This window comes from Orbilia oligospora (assembly GCF_000225545.1).
Source record: "Orbilia oligospora ATCC 24927 unplaced genomic scaffold scaffold00215, whole genome shotgun sequence".
Classification (NCBI taxonomy): domain Eukaryota; kingdom Fungi; phylum Ascomycota; class Orbiliomycetes; order Orbiliales; family Orbiliaceae; genus Orbilia; species Orbilia oligospora.
Window position 1 is genome coordinate 215,722 of NW_011645772.1, and position 21,454 is coordinate 237,175.

At 45.8% G+C, this 21,454-nt stretch overlaps 6 protein-coding genes across 6 annotated transcripts; 2 read left to right on the forward strand and 4 right to left on the reverse strand.

Annotated features, from left to right (window-relative positions):
• Positions 1-1,169: 1,169 nt before the first annotated feature.
• Positions 1,170-3,526, forward strand: AOL_s00215g55 (uncharacterized protein; the record flags this gene model as incomplete). Its single annotated transcript, XM_011129257.1, has 7 exons — positions 1,170-1,296; positions 1,363-1,422; positions 1,490-1,603; positions 1,671-1,956; positions 2,017-2,363; positions 2,434-3,207; positions 3,279-3,526. The coding sequence occupies 7 exons, from the start codon at positions 1,170-1,172 to the stop codon at positions 3,524-3,526; spliced, it is 1,956 nt and encodes a 651-aa protein (XP_011127559.1).
• Positions 3,527-3,633: 107 nt separating this feature from the next.
• AOL_s00215g56 (uncharacterized protein) lies at positions 3,634-4,809 on the reverse strand (the record flags this gene model as incomplete). Its single annotated transcript, XM_011129258.1, has 5 exons — positions 3,634-3,743; positions 3,812-3,874; positions 3,929-4,249; positions 4,332-4,567; positions 4,703-4,809. The coding sequence occupies 5 exons, from the start codon at positions 4,807-4,809 to the stop codon at positions 3,634-3,636; spliced, it is 837 nt and encodes a 278-aa protein (XP_011127560.1).
• Positions 4,810-6,931: 2,122 nt separating this feature from the next.
• Positions 6,932-8,543, forward strand: AOL_s00215g57 (uncharacterized protein; the record flags this gene model as incomplete). The annotated part of the gene is made up of 5 exons (XM_011129259.1): positions 6,932-6,968; positions 7,112-7,176; positions 7,255-7,340; positions 7,433-8,270; positions 8,334-8,543. The coding sequence occupies 5 exons, from the start codon at positions 6,932-6,934 to the stop codon at positions 8,541-8,543; spliced, it is 1,236 nt and encodes a 411-aa protein (XP_011127561.1).
• A 470-nt stretch (positions 8,544-9,013) lies between these two features.
• On the reverse strand, positions 9,014-13,015 carry AOL_s00215g58 (uncharacterized protein; the record flags this gene model as incomplete). Its single annotated transcript, XM_011129260.1, has 3 exons — positions 9,014-9,298; positions 9,363-12,656; positions 12,716-13,015. The coding sequence occupies 3 exons, from the start codon at positions 13,013-13,015 to the stop codon at positions 9,014-9,016; spliced, it is 3,879 nt and encodes a 1,292-aa protein (XP_011127562.1).
• Positions 13,016-14,451: 1,436 nt separating this feature from the next.
• AOL_s00215g59 (uncharacterized protein) lies at positions 14,452-16,881 on the reverse strand (the record flags this gene model as incomplete). The annotated part of the gene is made up of 4 exons (XM_011129261.1): positions 14,452-16,351; positions 16,422-16,533; positions 16,594-16,741; positions 16,870-16,881. 4 exons carry the CDS (start codon positions 16,879-16,881, stop codon positions 14,452-14,454), a joined length of 2,172 nt encoding a protein of 723 aa, XP_011127563.1.
• A 1,047-nt stretch (positions 16,882-17,928) lies between these two features.
• On the reverse strand, positions 17,929-18,745 carry AOL_s00215g60 (uncharacterized protein; the record flags this gene model as incomplete). Its single annotated transcript, XM_011129262.1, has 2 exons — positions 17,929-18,600; positions 18,704-18,745. 2 exons carry the CDS (start codon positions 18,743-18,745, stop codon positions 17,929-17,931), a joined length of 714 nt encoding a protein of 237 aa, XP_011127564.1.
• Between the last annotated feature and the right edge of the window lie 2,709 nt (positions 18,746-21,454).

The window sequence follows — 21,454 nt, forward strand, 5'->3', positions numbered from 1 at the left end:
CCCTTAGTACCAGAATGATCACCTATGAGGATATCTTCGCCCTGAGATAGATAGCTATCGATAGAGAGCTATATTTGTACTTCTGCGTTGTATTTATGCTAAGTTATGTGATATCCGGCCTCTTGATCTTCAAGATATAGAGCTTTCGACGGTGCGGACTCAAATCCTCCGCTAAAAAGCCCAGAGAAAAAAATCCGAAATACTCCCCACTCTCGAACAGCTTCTGCTTTCATTGATGCCTCCCACATTCTTGACCTTGACCTTTTATGGGATTATTATTTCTCGAAAGAGAAGGACAGGGGATAGGAGATGCGTTGACGTTGTGGTACTTTTGATCGCGAGGCTTGGCATAGTTAGCTGTTCGGTGTATCGCAGATCATGTTACACAACCCTCGCACAAGATTACAGGGATCCTCACTCATCCTCACTCAAATTATATCAAGAGCTTGCGCTTGCCATTAATGGAGCCTGAGACTTTTGAGGCAGCTTAGAGTATGATGAAATAACGGCGCAGTATGTAGTTGTGAATTGTATACCTCGACATTTTCTCTGCCGGTTAGTGCATCTTTTTCTAAAGCCATGGAACCTGAGCCTCAAAATCCAACAAATTACCCTAGTCGGGTTCTAACATACAACATGACGGGCCATCATTAACTGGATCCTGTGTACGTTTCGTTGTTGTCGAACGTTGAATGTTGTTAGCAGTAGGCTTCCTATTGTATTGGATGTTGGATGATACAACATACTCTACTTGCCTCGGAAACCTAAAATCTGTAGCCTCAATCCTATGTTTGCTCTTAAGTTGCTAAATTTGAAAGCAACTTGCTAGCGGCTCAGGAACAATCCAACCTGCATGTTAAATGCTTTGGGTTCATGAATGCACCAATAGACCGTGATTGTGAAACAAACAAAGGAAAAATCGATTTGCACATGATATACAAACCCATGCCGTGATGTTGGAAAACTAGCCTTACTCCTAGGCGGACAAATAGTCCCCTGAACATTTCTCTGGCTCCTATAAGAGTGACTAGGCCGGCCTTCAAGTATAAACTCGGCTCACCGAATCATTAGTTATAGTTTATTATTCGGATTCCTCGAAAGTAACGCCCGAAGCCAATTGCGAAACTGTTCCCAGCCCGCACATGCTGTCTGCCCTCTTGTCAAGTAACATGGTACCACTACTCATTCTTTTGACGATATGTATCAGTCACGTATCTTCGTTATCCATCGGGATCCTACGTCGACAGAAGCCTCCACCAAGTAACTTGACATCTTGCGGATTTTGGTCGCATGCCAGTAAGTTGATTTCATTCTTAACTATCTTTTTCGGAAGGCTACGTTTGGCTCATGTTTATCTCGAAGGTGTACAGTCCGGTGATAAGATCTATATATACGGCGCTGAAGGTCTGCGGAATGATTCAGGTAAACCAGAACAATAGAACAACATGTATGAAAATAATCTTAAAAAGATACCTTTCCCAAACTTTAGGAATCCTCGACTCCCCGCAGTTTTTCTCTCTTGACTTGAGTAGAAATTTTAACATTGATGAACCGAAACTGCTCCCCATCTCCATCCTCTCTAGGAGAGGGCCTCCTGACGTGGGTAGGATACCATTCTGAGTCCTACTGGTTATGAACCCCGATGTTCTAGCTAACAGAACGACTGGTAGTGAATGCGACTTTATGGCTGGACCAAATACGAAATAGGATTTTGCTATACGGGGGCGCCTTCCGTAAAACTAGCGGCGACGTAGATACATTACCGCAAGCTATATGGGGTTATGATCTTATCCAGGACTCATGGTCTGCCGTTACTGCAAAGGGTGATCCGGTATCAAGGGCTACTTTTGGCGCTTCAGCATTTGTAAACGACGTTGGTTACTATCGAGGTGGACAACAAGACGCCCATACTACACCAGGATATCCTGAACCAGCGGATTTTAGACTTTTAGCCGGGTACATAACTTTTACCACTGAGTGTTCTCAATAGTGTCAATGCTAACTAATAACTTGTAGAATGCGAACCTTCAATATGACCTCCGGGGAGTTTAATAGCGATAACTCAACGATTCAGGTGTATGGTGATCCGATCTCCTTAGGGTATCGTCAAGGCGCGCTAGTGCCTATTAAACTTGCAGGAAGGGACTATCTTATCAGTTACGCTGGTGGTGGCAGGAGAGGCACTGGGCTAAAGTTGGATAATGTGTATATTTATGACATTGAACGACAAGAATGGTTTCAACAACCTACAGCGGGGGATATTCCAACCAACGTTCGCGGAGTGTGTGCAGTGGCTGCATATGCATCGGATGGTAGTTCAGTGAACATCTACAACTATGGTGGGGTAGTATACGATAACAACGGTTAGTACTATGTTCAATATTGTTTACTCGTCAAGAGCAACTAGCTAAATCAATCCTTTACCATCAAAAGCCGGCAGATTTACCCAAAGCCAGCAGATGTGGATTTTGTCAATTCCGGCATTCCAGTGGGTCTTTGTTGACAGGTCGGATGCACTTCAACCGCGCGGTTTGCAAGACCATACTTGCCATCTCCAAGGCACGAACATGTTGGTCGTTGGTGGAAGGGATTTCTCGTCACAGTGTGATAACAATCCAGTGAAAGTTTTCAATGTTTCCACGCTAAAATGGGAACCAAAATATTCAGCATTCCCAGCGACTTACCGACTGCCATTTGAAGTATTCGCGGTTATTGGTGGCGATTCTATGGGGAATTCAAAATGGGCAGATAAACCTTTCATCACCCCAACAGACACTAATTCGCCATTTTATAAATTCGGGCAGGCTACCGCCAGTCCAAGTCCAACTTTAGATGTGCCTCCACCCTCTGGACCGGATCCGACAAACCGTGACGGGATTATAGCTGGCGCTACCGTCGGTTCCATAGCTGGTGTTAGCATCCTCTTGGCTATGATTTCGGTTTTGAGAAGGAAAAAACGAAAAGAGTCAGACGGTCAAGAGAAGGGCCAGGAGAACTTTCATAATGAAGTATTTGCAGGTATCGACCCAAATACCCAACCCCCTACGGATGATATCAGAGATCCACCACCTTCTCCACCTTCTCCTGAGAGTACGAGGCGATTTTGGGCGAGTCTACGAAGGGCACCATCCAACACAATGCCAAGTATCCCAAGAAGGCCGATGGAAAGAAGAAGGGATCAATTGAGTGTCCTTGACACTACTGCCGGTAAGTCGCCCCGTTGCGATATATATTATAAAAGCAATCGATCACTAACATGAAGTCTATGAGATATGTAGGTTCTATGATGGATAGAAACTCGGTTCTCAAAGATTCGCCATGCTCACCTCCATGGGAATACCCTCGAGACACGAGGCATGTATTTCAGGGTCTGGCAGAGTTGCCTGCAGAGTCTATGAGCAGTGACGAGATACTTCCGATATCTCATATGGACACAAATTTGACAGGTAGTGATATTGTGTTAGCGGAGCTGGAGCCCCGCCACAAAAGAAGAATACGAGATGTCACCGTTGAACCGGAGGCGTAGGATCTGGGCAGCTTCATAAACCCGAGTTATGGTTTCAAATGCAAAGGGCAATCATTAATCATATTGTACAACTGGCAAGAAAACTCCTATATACACAGACAATGCACTCAGAGTTTCTCAAATCGTGGCTTCGTCCTTGTTAAGCTTCCCTTTACGGCAGCTGGAATATCTATTGTTTGAAGGGCGCCTGGGTTCCAGGCAGCGGTGTATCTCAAACCTATAATGTTTCGTTAGTGGCTTATCTCTTCGTCTTAGCTTAGGAATTAGATATAATTAGATACTTACCATCTTCAACTGAGTGATCCACGGAATAATTAAGGATTTCCTTGGAAGATTGGACAGCGACAGCTATGGAAACTTAGTATAGCCCGACTTGAAGCTTATTTGATTGTTAGAACTTACGACTCTTAGAAGCAATCAACTCAGCCATTTTCATAGCTCCTTCCAATGCCTCCTTCTTGTCTTTGAAGACGGCGCTTACAAGGCCATTCTTAAGAGCCTCTTCTGCTCCAAATATCCGAGCGGAATAGCAAATATCCTTGACCCATGACATGGACCCAACAACTTTTACCAATCTTGAGAGTGATCCCACATCGGCAGCCAATCCAATATCGACCTCCTTCACTGACAACTTAACATCAGATGTGCAGATTCTGATATCAGTCGCAGTTGAAATGTCAATAGCCATGCCAAACGAGTAGCCATGAAGAACACTGATAATTGCTGTTTAAACCCCGGCGATTAGACCGACGATCGCGGAAAGCTTTTTCTGAATACAGCAATATTATATTGCGTCTAGACTTACGTTTAAGGCATTTTTCAGCCCGAGTAACAGCATTCTGGAAAGAAAGAAGCATCGGTCGTAACTCTGAAATCATCTTGCGGGCAGGGTCAACTGAAGTAGCACTCCCGCCAAGATTGGTCTGCTTAATATCCAATCCCGCAGTGAATGCTTTATCTCCAGCACCAGTAAGAACGACCACACGACAGTCCGAGTCAGTGGACAATTGGTCAAAGACCCTTCCCATGGTTACTATCATACTAAAATCGGCAAAATATATTAGAATTTAAGCTCATGGAAACCTCTCAGATTGCAAAATTCAGTTTACAGTATATTATTGATTTTGTTTATTTTTTAATATATTTTTTTATGAATTTGGGAAAACTATTACTTACTCTCCTGTAAAGGCGTTCAAGGCCTCTGGCCTATTAATCTCCATTACCGCAACCCCATCTTTAGGGAATGTCACAGTGTAGTGCTCGTAGTTGTATGTCTGGGGCATGTCGGGCTATAGCGCTAGAAAAAACTCGATAAAACACGAAATGTACTCTGTCGGTGATATCTATACGGGGTACCTGGTAAACTATCCGGGGTAAAAAGTTGGAGAAAGCTGCATCCTTAAGTAGCTTCCTCGGATTCGAGACCCGCGTCAATTGGTGAAGATGTCAACTGCCGCGTTCAGTGCTTAAGCGAATTCTACCGAGGCATCTTTCGCAATTGGCTTGTCACAAGACCCTGGGCAATCCGGCTGGGCCGTCTTTCCAACACAAATTTCAGACCTGATATGATTCTCATCTTTTGACAATACTTAAGAACATACCAACTTAAGTATGTATTTACTTGCTCCTCCGCGTAGGTACTTAAAGGCTAACGTTGTTTAATGCAATGTTGGCTGGGGTAGAAGCCCAAGTGGAGGAATTGGACCCAGCCTTTCGCTATGAATTTCTAAGAGACGCACACACCACATCTGCCCGAATTAACTCCTGGGAGGACGGGACGGGCGACCTTCGGGAACATTTATAACCTGGTAAATTAAATTCGAATTCGGATCTGGTTCCTCGTTCTTAATAATTACACGGACATACGTACGTCCGTACATAAACATGTAGTTACATATAGATGTCCATTGTTTGGGGCGCAGTTCGGGCTCGATAAATTCGGGAATCGAAACATCCGGCTGTGCTGCCGAGCACGATTTCTGAATCAAACCTGCAGCCTTTCGTCATGAATCCTGGACGGATGGTACTCGGGAAATATATAAATGTTTTTTATTTCCCATGTCGGCGTCAAGTATAATTATAAAACGCCGATGTTTAATCTAATCTCGCCCTACGGGATACAAAACTGTCCGTGGCGTGCAGCGAAGCCCTTCAGGGGTATTTTCTTCCAATGGCCGCACGCAGAGAATCCTTTGCGCAGCGAGCCGCTCGAGGGCCCGAGGGATCCACCAGTGTGGCATTTAAATCATTTAAATCATTTTAATTATTTTAATCAATTTTAACCATTAAACTTGCATACGTCGAGTCCACGCGGCATATCAGGCTGACCGATTGGATAACGGAGCCCGACCTGACCGATACCACCGATAGTTATCTGCATATTTACATACCTCGTATACATACATACGTATATGCATGAGAAGGCTAAATCACTCAGCCGCCATTGTACCACTCGATCGAGTGCGAGTGTAGTATAGACTTGAAAATGGTATATGATGAATCATATCGTCGACACTCCTAAACGTGGCTAATTTGCAATTGGCGTAATATCTAGTACAGAGTGAGATTATGGATTCGGATCTGATCAACCGTCTTCCGTTACATTTGATGACAAGAGAACCATCTATAGAACCCATGGGACTGTTACCTTATTCGGTCAGCAAAAGAAGCCTAATTCTCTTGGGCCCGAGAGTGTGTCTGGAGAAGCTTCGGCCAAGTGTAATTGGTTGAAACACCACGGAACCCTGGAACCTCTCATGCAACATCTCTAAAATATCCTAACCAGGCTTAGCCCCCTCATTACACAATCACAATCACAATGGGGGTTCGTAGATCCGGCCGTGGAACCTAAAGCTTGCAAAGAAGAAAAAGGGTTCGCAAGCAGTTATTATATTTAGACTAGATCCCTCCACCTTTCCCTTCGGCTCTTTAAATCTTATAAAATATATCTTTTTCGACATCTTTGTAAATATCATGATTTGGTGGCCTCAACACGCAACGAATATCCCAACATCGCATGCTGATTCCCATTCGGTCCAATATCGATAATCCGAACCCCTTCGCTCGACAGCCTCTCGAACTATAGAACTATACGATAATCCGTCTGACCCGCTTTTTTTTCTCGATTGAAGACATCTACGGAAAGGACCAGCGCATACGTGCTTTTCGAAGGTCGACATATTATAATACGCTCAAATTCTTAAACAGCCACCCTCTGCATTCCTGAACATCGACAAGCAGCTATCCAAGTCTCGAAGAAAAAGGAAAAAAACGTGCCCAACCCAAGGAAGGGGGGCTGAGGCGTTATGCCGGCTGGCCGAACAGAATAAATATAATTCTTGGAATACCCTTCTTCACCTCTAGCTTCCATTCACTTCTTTTCGAATTTCTCAAAACGAAAAAGCCATGCCCGCTTTTTGTAATTCTACAGACGGGCACGTCTGTAAGTACTTACTGATACACACCCGTTGCATCAAAGAAATATACAACAAAAGCAACACTATTCCGATCGATCGATCGATAACTTGCATGACTGCAGCCAGCCACCTGCGACTCTGAAGCTAACAAGGCATCTCGGTGAAATAGACTCTACTACTCCATTACCCGGTTTTGGCCTCACAGTCTCTCAGATTGGATTCATAATATGCGGTGTAGGTTTATTTATACACCCCCCCATACTTGGGTTTCATTGACCTGGACGGACTCTGATATATTAATACCGAGAGTAGATCTTCGCCATTTTTACAGCAAGTATAGCACTGTACCTCATCCAAAGACATGCATGTAATTATACTCGTCCTGACGAGCAGCGACAGTAAGTTCTCCAGCCTTCCTTCTAAGATCCATATGACTATGTGTACAAAACCCCCCCTCTTTCTAACACATACCCCCCCCCTTGCCATATAGCATCATTCGTATCATTCTTATGCTCCCCGTCTATTCCGTAATCACAACATTCAGCTATGGTTACTACTTCTGGGCCATATACTTCGAAGTAATCCGAGATTGTTACGAAGCCTTCGCACTCGCCTCTTTCTTCTTCCTCATGACCTATCTCATAGCTCCGACTCTCCACGAACAAAAGAAATTCTTCCGAAGATGGGAACCAAAACCTTGGCCTTGGCCCGCAGACTGGTGTTTAAAAGTCGGCATCCCGTTTCGCACCCCCCGTAGCGGTCTAACATGGTTCAATATCATCTGGATCGGAACATTTCAATATTGTGCTATCAGAGTCGTTAGTACCTTCGTAGCCTTGGCGACACAATGGTACGGGTTATATTGCGAGGAATCATGGTCGCCGGTCTTTGCTCATCTTTGGGTTACGATTATTATCATTGTTATGATTTCGGTTGCGCTTTACGTCTTGGTGGCTTTTTATACGGCGTTGAAGGAAGAGTTGGACCCCTACCGACCGTTCTTGAAGTTCATGAGTATCAAACTCGTGGTATTTTTCATCTTTTGGCAGATGATCATTATTAGCGTCCTAATGGGTTTCCATGTTATGAAGCCTGGAGAATATGTTTCGGAGGGTGATTTGGGAACCGGAATAAATGCGGTTTTAATATCGGTTGAAATGTTTGGGTTCGCAATCCTGCATTTGTTTTCCTATCCGTGGAGAGATTACACGGAGGAAGGTTTGGCGGAGCGATACAAGAGAATGGGTATCGCAGTTAAGGATATGGAAGTCACACGGAAAGGTGGCAAGTGGGGGTGGAAGGCATGGGTTGATGCTTTCAATCCTTGGGTAAGTTAACCTTAACAGTACTTTCGATCTCTATATTCATTCTAACACCTTTGGTTTATCTAGGATTTCTGCAAAGCCACAGCTCGTGGTATCCGCTGGTTGTTTGTCGGGCGTAAGACGAGGCACAAAGATAGTATCTATGCCGCAGACGACGAAACCGGCAGCGGCAGTGGTGGGATCGAATCTCCATCATCCCCCACACTAGATGATAAAGAAGATATTCTCCCCAGTCATACAAGAAGTGGGTCCATGACTGGTCGACGCTTGGTGTAGATCCAGTCGAATGACAAAACCAAACCTTCTCGAAATTTCTTGACAAGGGAAATTCGAATTTCACATCGCCTCGTACTGCAGAGGCCGTGTGATATGTAATATATTAGTCACAATTAATGAGCAGTTATCTGGATTTAGCTTAACGATTTTGATCATTTTATTTTGTATTTGCGGCGTACCGATTTTCCGATATCTTAAGAGTAGAACAATATTATATTACTCAATAATCCGTCATCATCTCATCTAGTGTATCCTCCCAAAATGCAAAGGAGAGTAATTCATAGGGGAAAGACAAAAATAACAAAGAGAGTACAAAGGGGATATCTTAGGCAGCAATCAACTAAATGATGAATGGGGAATAATAATGGTACAATCTCTCTAACGCCTAAGGCATGCATATGAAACACCTCTCACTACCACGGTCACCCGCATCTCTCGGAATCACATTCTCCCGTCAACGCTCGTACTAGTCATTCATCATCACTATCATCTTCAAAGTTATGAGGTCCAAAGTTTCTGGACGCATACTGGCGACTGGCAAGGTCCTCTTCTAGCCCCAGATCCTCGTCGGAATCAAGGTATCCGCTTCCTCCGATCAAGGATAGGAGGACGGGTAAGAAAATGAGGGCATGTGAGGCAGCCAAGACAACCAACGCTAGCCAGATCCTGAAGTAATAGATCTCGAAGATCTTGCTTTTGGTGAAAGCGAGAACAGAAACACCTAAGAATTTTGTAATAGTAATGCCGGAGAATACCTGTGGAATAATGATATTAGCATCAATCGTGGCCAACCCTGGGAGGCTAGAATTTAGAACTTACACTCCCACCAACATTAACCATAGCAACCCACACCCTGCAGTCCCTTCCAGTCAACTTCTTTGCTTTCTCCAGAAGACTTCGACTTGGGAACATGAAGGCTCTCGCAATGTGCGCGCAAAATTCGACACCGATACCAACACAAATGACAAGGTTTACTAAGGTTACAGCGTTCAAGCTAACACCCCATAGCGCCATGACTCCGATAACATCAACCACAATCATAGTGACAGTGATCGAGACTGCTAGACCTGTTAAGAAGCTTCCAAGAAGGACACTTGAGATGATAAAGGTTGACAACACCGCGCCGGCAATCAATTTTCCAGTCAGTCCCACAATGGTGGTATACTGATCAAAGAAGATATAGAACGACGAATAAGGGAAAACCTCGGACCCAATCTTCTCGCTTATAGTGGCCGCAATTCTTCTAGCAGCTGAAAACGATTCAATAAAATCCTTCTGGCTCGCTAGCTTAGTATGAAGTGTTCTGAAATGGCTTGCCTTGATCGTTTTAGCATCATAGTCTGCATTAACTGCATGTTTATACGCGGCAGCGCCACCATAGACACAGTTTTCTCCAACGGGGGAATCAAGCCAGAGTTCCAAATACTTCAAAAATTCTTCACCCTCAGGCATTCCGTAAAGTGTTTGATTCCAGGCCGGAGTTCGGTCTTCGAAACAAACATCGCAGCCAGAGTTTGAGGGGTCGCAGGCAAACCCGGTATTCTTTTTAATACCGCAGCAGCCTTCTTGTCTAGGATCCAGCCATTGAAAATAGTCGTCTAGCCAATTTGCGGCTGGTTTGGTAATATAGCTGACCTCCGGTCTCTTCCTTTCTTGTTCTAAAATATTACCTAAAGAGAACTGATTGCAAGTCGTAAATCGACCACAGACCCCTCGTTGCTCATCACGATGGGTAATGTTGTACTCCTTGGTGACGAAGAATACAGGTGGGCCTGATCCGAAGTAGTCATAAAGATCATTGAAGTAATCAATCGTATAGCTTCCATCAGGGAGGGCGTTTCTTTGGTCCAAGCCGAGTTCAATCTCCGGCATAAGGCCAATGCCTGCGGCAAAAAGTCCCAAGAAAATTACAATAACTGTGACTTTGACATACTTGTTAAGCAGTCTCGGGACATATGTCTTTCTGATAAATTTCTGCAGGTAGCTCTCCTCTTCTCCGGCGTTCTGTCGGATAGGACCACCGGGAGCTACGACGCAAGGGAAACAATCGAATCGGTTCTCCTCTTGTCTCTTTTGATTGATAGCCAGGACAGAGATAAACATCGTGACCTGAAGGATTGCATTGATTACTACTGCACCGGCAGCGTAGATAGCAAAATTTCGGACCGCGGGCATCGCGACAACAGCACCCAAAGCAAATGCACATGTTTCCGTAAAAGCTGACAGAAGGATAGATGGTCCCATTCTGCCTAGAGCTTTTGAGATTCTGTCTTCGACAAGCCGGTCCGGGTGGGAGACATTTGCGCGTTCAAACTCGTGGGTAATCAAGAAGATGTTGTCGACACCAATAGCAAGAACCAAGAACGGAATCACTTCCGCAATAATCAGTGTAACCTTTACACCCAAGGCCGAGAACAGGCCCACCGAGGCTGATACCGACATCAAGACGATAACGATTCCTGCGACACCAAGAGTAAACTTGCTGTCTACAAATGCCCTCGATGGGCGTGCAAGTAACTTTCGAAGCGAAAAGCCAGTAGATCCAAGGGCGAAGGACGCATAGATAAACATGAAGACGTAGCTAATAACCACAATCTTCGCATCCGTGTTTGCGCTGTTATTCAGCTCCTGCTCCAAGCTAATCTCAGTGTTGAAGCTAAGCCTCAAGCCGCGATCACGAGCCTCGGCTTGGGCATCGAGAAGATACCTTTTGAGCGACTCCTCCCAGTCCATGGCCTTCTTTACTTCTTTGGAGCCTTCAGGGTGATTGTTCACAACCCAAGAAACCATGATGGCTGGCACGTCGAGGACTTTGTCTGTGCTAGTGTAGCCTCCAAGCACAACCTCAGGATCTAATGGCTGTCCCATAGCCGGCAAGCAGGAGGATGGATTGGCTGCACAGTCTTTAATGCGGGTGTCCCAATCACTAGGGTTCAGAAGATCGGGCCTCTCGTCGAACCATCCACTAATGGATTGAATCGCGCACCCAGCTCCGGTTGGATTGAAACAGATGTCCGGAAGTGCGACTCCTTCTTCCAAACTCTTCATCCGCTTGACAGTCGATTCGACATTGAACCACCATTGGAGCGTATCGTACGACAGTACTGGTTGCGGTTCTCCAGAAACGTCGTTGACCAAAAACGCTTGTTCGATTCGCCAAAAAGGTCCGAAATTTTGATCAAAAAAGTCTTTTTGCAATGCAGTCTCTGAAGTTGGAGAAACCCATAGTTTAACAGGGTTAGTTTCAACCTGGAAATTCAGCCATCCTAACGACATCAGGACAATTACGATAACGGAGATTCCGATCGTGAGCCCAGGATAAGTGGCACAGCCGTACCCAAGCTTCTGGAAGGCATTATCTAGCTTGACATTCAAAGGATACTCGGAGGCCGGGTGATCTGAAAATCCGGCTGGCGCCAAGATGTCGCCCTCATCTTCGTCATCAGATGGCCCGTCGTCGTGAAGCAATCTCAGCCGCTGGTACCGATGGGTATAGTCCCTAGTAAAGAAATACCCATAGCAGAGCAAGATTGCCGTAAGGAAAACAGCGTATATGACGATGACCGAGAATGATAAACATGGGATAATTCCAACACGACAAGCCTTCTCGTCCTCCAAATCTGGAAGTTTTGGGCAAGCCTCTGCGCAATCCAGGCATGAGCAAGAATATGCGGGGTTCGGATCATTGCATTTGATAATTGGATCGTTCATGGCCTTAATAGGGTTCGGTGGCGTTGGGGTATCATCGTTGAGGACGTAATTGATCTGGAAAGGTGATCCGATTGGTTTCTCGTCGCCCAAAAACTTCAAGAACTCAGGCCATGTCTTTGCATTTCCACCGATAAACTCCATCACAGATCCACCAGTTTGCGAGAATTTGACGTTCTTGCAGGAATCAAAAAAGCCACGTCCGTAGGACGGATCGACATAGTAGCTGAGCTCTGCGACCACCTCGTTTCCACTTAATGTTTCCGTCTTTGTAACATTTAGGAATTGGGACTGATTCGGCGAACATGTCATCGTACAGACTAGATTGAAGAAATTGGCTTTGCAGGCGGGGCATGGTGCCAAAAGCTGCTGGACAACCTCAAGGTTGCCCTTCATCGTTTCCAACTATTGAATTGAGGTCATTAGATATCTATTACGGACTTCTAGTTTTGCAAAAACCCTACCTGGTTATCCGTGCAGCAAACTGCGCCTTCCGCCCATTTCTGCCCGCAGAAATCTACCAAGTCTTTCCTCAGACTTGCTGAAGGCTCCTTCGCCGGGCCGTTGTCGGGGCATGGTAACGGCTTACCGAACCAACCCCTCTGCCCACACTCATCCCTTATCGCACAATAGTCTGACTTGTGTTTCCCCGTCGGTTCGGCCGAGACGAATGGCGTAAGGAGTATAGAAGTCGAAAGTCCTAGATAGAGTAACCGCCGTATTCCCCAAGGCGATCCCCGAGGGGCTCCGAAGGAGCCATCCATTTTGTTCACTGTCGCTACTAAGGATATGAACAAGAAGGTCCTTTTATTATGTGCCGAAGTTTGTGTATCTATATCGGGGGTTTAAAGCCTAGATCTGTAATGTCTCTCTCCAACGGCACAGAGTTTAAGTCGAAACGAAAATGGAGCCCAGGGGTAACTTCGGCCTCGGACCAGTGTTGCAAAGCAGAAGCAAAACAGCAAAGGTACGAAGTAACAGGAATAAGAGTTTAAGCTCAGAACAGTCGTATTTGTAATAGCCGTTGGCTTTGTAAGTATCGATTGGAGATAAATGCGATTAAATCGGTCTGTTAGCTGACTGCTTGACCCGGGTGGCTGGCATCCGACGACCGGAGTGGCTGGTATCCAAAAAAAAAAACGCTGGTGAGAAAGATAGGGTGATCGGCCCGCCACTATAAACGGTACATGTATACAACTGGTCGCCCGATAGAATATCGCGAATCTATGGCTTTCTAGAGTGTAAATAATACGCTGATGGACCGTAACGACGGTGCCTAGGATGGAGAAGAAGGATGGAGATGGGAAGTGTGAGCAAACAATGACGAACATGAATACACCGGCTCGTTAGCGCGGACAGGGCTTGGCACCTTCTAGTGCTGGGAAGGACGAATTCCGGGGCACCGAAAACGCTGGTCACGCGGAGTAAAGGATTCGGACAACGTCAGCGTGCAGCTCTATTGGCTGCCCCTGATGATCCGATGGAGACTAACCCGGCCAATTCTGCATTTATCGGTAGAAATGGATGCGACGGGGCGGCCAGGCCAGTCGAAATACCTTGTATTCATACCTTCTTGGTTGTTTACTTAATTCCCTAAATCTACAGGTATAAGGATCGAGAACTGTATGACAACGGAATGGTATCCTGTGGAACGGTCTCTTCCGCAAACGAAGTCAAGGAGATACGCAAAGTAATTAATAGCTAGGAAGGGTATTATAATTATTCTATTCTATAATAAGAGAAGGAAAAATTATAACAGCCCCGCATTTCGTATTTCGCATTTCGAATTTTCTGCTCTGTTCTGGTACAGGTTCATAATTACATCCGTCATGTTGATGTAAAAACGATGGTATGAAAACAGAACCATTCTCGTAAGAACGTTGACACATTAAAAAGGAAACGAAGCCGAGTAAAAAAAAAAATAAAGAAGAAAAGGTCTTTTGATGAAACATGGGGTAGAGGTTTTCAAAATCGTGAAGCGTAGAGGAAGAGTCGAGGAGGAGATGAACAGTCTGGGGAACACAGACGAACACCTGTAGAAAGGATGTCCAACAAATGGACCGCTGAAAATAAAAACAATGAAGTGAATCGCGAGTTGCAGAATAGAAGTCGCCGTTTATAAACAAATGCTTTTGGACTTTACCAGAAATAATTTTCGTTCGTCGTGAATAAAAAAGATTGAAGGAATGCTGGGTAAGGTTTAGGCTGGTGTTGAAGAGGATGGAAGATCTGGTTGTCCATCACGTCTTCTATTCCCTCCGCGATTTCCACGCCCGCCTCCTCGACCTTCAAAGGGTTGGTTTCGGTCACCACGTGGAGGACGTCCACCAGGGCCGCCCACAAAACCTCTACCACCAGTGCGGCCACCTCCAGGCGGTCCTTCACTCTCAGAAGCGCTCGACCTGGGATTGTCTCCTCTGCCACGGCCCATACCGCCACCACCACGGCGCCATGGACCTGCTCCACCGGGTCCCTGATTAGGATCATCGATTTCCTTTACGAAGGGACGATTGCGGTCACCCTTTGTAGTAAGATCTTTGGGCAACCTTTCTAAGACTGGTTTCCAATCTCCTTGATTCCTAAAGAAGACATAGTAGTAGACGGGTCTACCGTTCCTGGGATGCTTCTCTTCAACTCGGTCGATGAGTTCACGGTCAGACTCAGGGAACAGTTCTTTGACCTTATCGCTTCCAGTGATGTTGGTGACATAAAGACCAATTCTCAAGCCACCACTAGGGCCTTCAACTTGTGGGGGTGGAGTTGGAGATGTTAGTTTTGGCTCAGCTAACTCTTCCTTTGGACCTGCATCAGTAGCCTCTGAAACGGAAGCACCATTCGCTGGTTCTTCAACTTTAGTTGGCGCTGCTGAAGCTTCAACGGCGACGGGTTTCGATGGGGTGGCAGAACGAGTACGTGGTGGCACATTGATTGGTGTCGCAGGTTTAACAGGTTCGTCACGGCGAGGAGCAGATGGGGCTCGTGCAGGCGCATTCGTTTGTGGCGCGGTGGTTTGCGGGGTAGGGGCGGTTGCGGGTTGAGTCGGTGCTGTGGGTTGGTTGGTGGGTTGGACAGGAGCCTCGACACCAGAAGGGCCTGTAGGGGCCGCTGCAGCATTGGCGGCGGCGGCTGTTGCAGCAGTTGATTTCCCAGTTCTATGAGCGAAATTGAAACCCTGGGCTCTCATTTCTGTACCGATTCGACCATTTTCGATATCAAGAATAAGATGACCGAACGAAGCATCAGCCAGATTAAAGTTCCACATGTTCTTAAAGGCACTCTCATCAACTTCGCCCTTGCTTCCGGGTGCCGAGCCGCCGAATGGATTTGGGCCAGTTGCTGTGCTAGGCATCTTGTCGATTATATTAAGGGCGTTATCGAGAAGCTGCTTTTGGGCAGAATTCTGAGCAACAGTATTCATGACTTCACCCTTAACAGTTTCCCAAACATCATTGAAAGATGCCTTCGAAGCAGCCAATTTACCTCGGTAATGATCCAGGGTGGGGTTGACGCTGAACTCATTATAGGAGCTTCCGTATCGGAAATGTAGGCCAGCAGAGATGGAGAAGTCCGCTTTGATAGCCACGGAAAGAGCATTGAGAAGACCCTCGCGAGCTGGTGAGGAGTGTGTAAGGAAAAGACGAGTCTCGCTAGCGTCATACACCCGGTTTGCAGTATCGAGAAGTTCGCCCATCTGCAAAAGGGTGGTCCACATGGTGCCTTGACCACCAGCGATAGTTGTCTTGCCTTCACCATTGTCAAACAGCTTGTGCATGACAACGGCTCCGCCTAGGCCAAGAAGCCGCAGCTTGACACCACCAACATCTAGCAACCGTGAAGAGGCCTCGTCGATAATGTGCAGCTTGTCTATCTTATATTCGCCGGACCTGAATTTCTCCAGGACGGCAACGTCTTCACACGCTCCCCAAACTGTGTAAACAGGAACGTCAAACGCGTGTGTTCTGTCCAGAAACTTGGGTAGCTGTGAGAGCTGCTCATCAGCGAGCCGACTCTTGATCGGCTGGCCGCTGGGATTGTTCTGGATGAACTTTTTAGTGCCTTCGGAGAGGAGGGGCGAGTACTGAGCAACATGACGGAGGGTTCTAATTTGAATGCACGACTAAGGTTAGATACGGTGTATAAAAGAAGCAATGTAGTTGAAAGTTGCCATACTTTTCAGCGATTCTGTGTATCGATGAGTTATCGTAGAATCCGAAATCACCAGTGTGAAGAATGTAGTCGGCATTGGTCTTCTTGGCCAGTTCGTTCAATGACAGTAGATCACCTTGAGAGCCTGTCAGTCGCGACTTTCATACACAGCCTTACGAAACGCGCACGAACTCACCTCTAACGTCGGCGACGCATAGGATACGGATGTTGGATTTCGGGACATGGACGATATTTGGTGGCAAGACAACCGGGACTGGCCCGTTGGGCATAGGATTGGAGGGAGCCATTCCGGCACCTGGGACGAATCCGGGTCTGGAAGGAAACTAAGCGATTGGAGATGTTAGCAGCGTTTCCAAGGCTTTAAGCTACCATCGCGACAAAGATTGATGATGGAACGAAGCTAAGGAGGGTAGTGGTGGGAGCTGCGTGGTGGAGAAATATGAAGCCTTACAGCTGCAGCCATAATATATGAAGTAAGAGAAGATAGGATGACCAGTCAGGAACGAGGAAGTCTGGAAGAAAAAAACGGTAACGATGCAAATTTATGACGTGAGAGGGTATAAGAGGCGGAGTAGCTCGGTGTTTGAAGCTTGATGCGATCAAGTGCACCTGGAGAGGTAGAAGGATGTGTGGAAGGGAATGATGGAGGGAGGATGGAGGTTGAGTTGTGGCGCTGAAGCTCGCTGCTGTTGCTGGATCGAGTTTGTGGGCCACAACCAACAACCTTGCAAGGGAACAACAAGCCTGTGTGCAGCCAGTAACACACAACCATGCGAGAGCTCGAGAGCACTTACCGGGTAGGAGGGAAGTGAGCTATCTGCTTGAAGTCGCGGATGGGACGCGACTTTGGGTATTTCAAGTTAGTGATGGCGGTTTAGCATGCGGAGAGAAGGAGTTGATTGACGGTTGCAATTGATGGGAGGAAGAGATGAGTAGGAGGATGAAAGCCATCAATCATGCTAAAATGCTGTGTTAACGGCTCTAACTTCACGCAGAGCACTTTCATATAAGATCATCTTAGTAGATTAACACTATAGCTTCATGAAATTTATGATTGTCGTACATTCGCATTTGCACTAGTTCCCTGCTCTGTACTTACCTACTACTTAGGTATTTATGCAATCGGGTAGTACTAGTTGGGTCGTATACAAAGTCTGGTTGCTGAATGTTTATATGCATAAGTAAGTAGGTAACAGTCTTAGTCTGTGTCCTCTAATATAATATCATGATATTCGAGGAATCAAATATATTGACAGAGATGCATTGATACTTTATACTAACTGGATCCCGTCGATGACGGCTAGCCACTTGATCGATTGAATCATGATCAAATATTTAAATTCACATTATCATTAACAAATTCATCCTAGAAACCCATGTCGGTATATACCCATCTGCCATCAAAGAATACATTGATCAAGTAAACGACACCTCCTTCATGAATTGATATGTCATGGCTGGTCTGGGTTCATCTACTGACATCAAATATTCAAATACCCCAGTAGTACACTTACCAGCCTTCCTTATTGCCCAGCTCCACAATATCATTCTGGTATAATATCTTTTTGCCCTTGACATTATCATCTAGGGCTGCTCGCACAGCTGCTCTGGCCACTACATCCCCAGCCTGTGCCCAAGAATCCGACAAATACCCTCCGCTAATCCTACGTAATCCATTTGCAACGGCTTGTAGGATGCCTTCTGCAATCCTAGTTTCATTCCTAGAGCCAAGCAGTAACCCAGGTCTCAAGATTATGAATCTCTCGAACCCAAACTCTTCAATATGATGCTCAATATCTCCCTTCAGTTTAGTATACCCCATATGACTGTCTTTGTCGGCCCGAGAAGCGGAAATCAGGACAAAGGTCTTAACACCAGCTTCCTTTGCGGCCTTTGCTACTGCGACATTGACATCGTGTTCAAGGGCATACTGTTTGTCGAGACCGCCAGCAGCAGCACGGGTGGTGGCCAACGCCGTAAATACAATGGGGGGTGGAGACACTTTACAGGCCTCGCCGAAGATAGTGGCCCATTTCGAAGTATCTTTGTCGATTTTGGCTGTGAGGGTGTGGTTTGCAGCGGCTGCTGACGAAACTATGGTCTCATCGTGCTCACGACGTGTGAGGGTGACGATTGCGCTGGGCGTTGGTGATTGGATCAGATATTTGAGAATATTGCTTCCCTACACAGAACCCACATATACATGTGTATTAATATTATAACATCACCAAGGAATTATATATAAGTTGTGGAACGCAAACAATGGGTGGGATTGTGGAACATACCACAAGGCCAGTGGCTCCGAGTAACGCAAATGTCGTGGTCATGGCTGCGATTAAGCTGCAAGTACGAACCTACTTCGTACTTTTGGTATGGGTAAACAAGTAATCTAAGTCGGTTCCAATATAAATGAATGTTACCGCCGTGTAATTGGGTCCAATTAAATATTAATACTGTGAACCGAATAGATCAAGAGGCATCACGTAGGACCGGGGTTAACCTTTTTGATTCTTGCATGCGCACTGGATGGCCGGAACTAGCTTATTTCCGGTACGTCACTTCGACGAAAATGACGAACATGTGAATGATCATATGAACTACATTCGATAAATTTTATATAATATCAAGTCCGCATTGTATAAACATGTATTTTTACAAATATTGAAGAAAATCATGGCTGTCTAAAATTCTATCGTGCTCGGAGAATCCATTATCTCCTTAGCAATTTCCGTTTTCCAACTCCATCACAGATGCATATTGGCCAGTCGGTTGGTCGAATGCCCGAGAGGCCGGAGGGTTTTCACCGAATGAATGGAAGGGTAATGGCTCCCGGACACCGAAACCAGCCTAGCCCCTCTAGGAATCGAGGATACACCGTAACTAGCACTTTACATATTTCCCTATAGATATATTGAGAAAATCTTTTCGAGAATGTTAGCCTTGGGACATATTTTGATAACAAATACGAGATGGTCAGAGGGGGATTCGTAGACGGATATCAAAATAAACCATAGACGATGGACTCAGAGGGGTTATTCTCATTTAAAGCGCAAGTATCAGACATGATGTATTCAGATGGGGTTGAAACATGTTTTGTATGCGTATTAGACTCATCATCGAGATCATCTATGGTGGAAAAAACGAGTATTTGATATGAAATGGGTGTTTCGACTCACCATTACTAACTATAAGCTGTAAAAGGCTCCACTAAATCGCATTACTGTAGAATAAGCATTGATAACAGTAACATTTGAGAACATGTCGGCGTCAGGGTCGATATCGCGTCAAAATGAGGAATGAGGGTGGAAGAAAAAGAAGAGAAGAATTTTTGTGTGTGCGCCTTGAAATAGGCCTGGTTGATGGTTGCAGCCCCCAAAAGCGGTAGGGATCCAAAATACCACAAACAACTCGTTTCAATTCATCCGGCGCTCATAACTGTACAACGAGACTTCACACTTTCAGTCGATTTTATCATATTTATCGATATCTGCTAATGGGAATATGCGGGATCTTTAACTTTAACCAGAACGTTTCGTACATCTACCCGGGTATCCCAGAGCGGTCTAGGTAGCCATCTAGCACATGACCCGTAACGGCGTTCGATATTTGTGCCCCGCTCGACGCAGACACAAGGCTTGATAACGAGACCAGGCTTGATCGGTTGGAGCTGAACTACCCAATGCTCAATGGATAGATCGCAAATTAACAGAATATCAAGGATGTTGCAAGGTCATTAAGTCATATAGTTATTCCATCGCTCTTTTTTTTTTTTATTTCTTCCCTCCCCCGAATCCGGGCGTCGTGTAAGAAGTAACTACCAATTAGCAGCCAAAGAGAACCCGCTGAGGGCTAGTCCTAAGAGTTATAACGTCTATATACCCAAACCTAGCCTTGTACTGACCCAAATTTATCCCTCGTATCCGTTAACTTGAATACTGAGTCTCGTAACCAAGTACCTGCATCCAAATATTAATAGGTCATTTATATACACTTCTATGCATCATGGATGCAAAGGTAGTCTGAAGAAGTGGCATACCTTGGAAAATCATGTATCCCCGGTCCTCCGTTAAAAACGTCTTGCTACCGCGTTAATGGACTCACACTGGGAGCGGATAGATATTTGTAAAGTGTCTCGGAGCAAGTTATGAGTATTTAATCTGCACAATATAACATTTAGCTATTTAGTCGGCACTCTAATCCGATCCCCTGGAAATAGCTTGCCTATCTTCTTAAGTTAAAGCGTATATTTATATTTGAGCTTACTCTCGGCAACAGAAGCAGCGAGACTGGTAAGCACCGTAACAGGCGTGGAGGTATTGGTTGGACAGGAGGTGAGGTCGGCTACGTACGCTAGGGCACCCATGTGGCCTGGTCGACTTGCTTCGGCTGGGTCAGCAACCCCACGCGGAGCAGGGGCCGGCAACTGCAGGCGACTAAGCTGGCTCCAAGTCCCAAGGTGGGCTGCGCGATATATCATATGTAATCATAGTAGACTCATCTTTGCTTTCGAGATGAGATGTCCCGCATTATGTAGCCCCGCCGATTTAGGGCGTAGACACCCAAGTTATTGCGATTTGATCGCGGCGGTGAAAATGGCAGTCACAACCACTACCCTCCTATACCGTCGCTCGATATCTATGTCCCCCTTTGTTTCCGTTTCAGTCCGCTCTACCAAACAGCTTCCGGCCATCCGTGATTGTTATTTCAATTGCTTTGCCCCTCCTGAATCTCGCGTCGGTCATCAAAGACAAAGTGTTGTTATCTTAATTTCGCCCCCAACGATAAACCAAAATTAACGACTCGAACTTTAACATCTCCAACATCACATCCAAAAGGCGGTTAAAAGGAGCCATTGCCCTCGTAAACGTCTACGAACGACTTCGATTCTCGTAAACGTCTACGAACGACTTCGATTCTCGTAAAACAAGCCGAATAACCCAGCTCGATAATCGGTACACACCCTTGTGGTATCAAAGGACCCACCCGTCGCTCGACGCATTCTCGCTTGCTTTCTTAAGGAACTACCATTCGCTCGC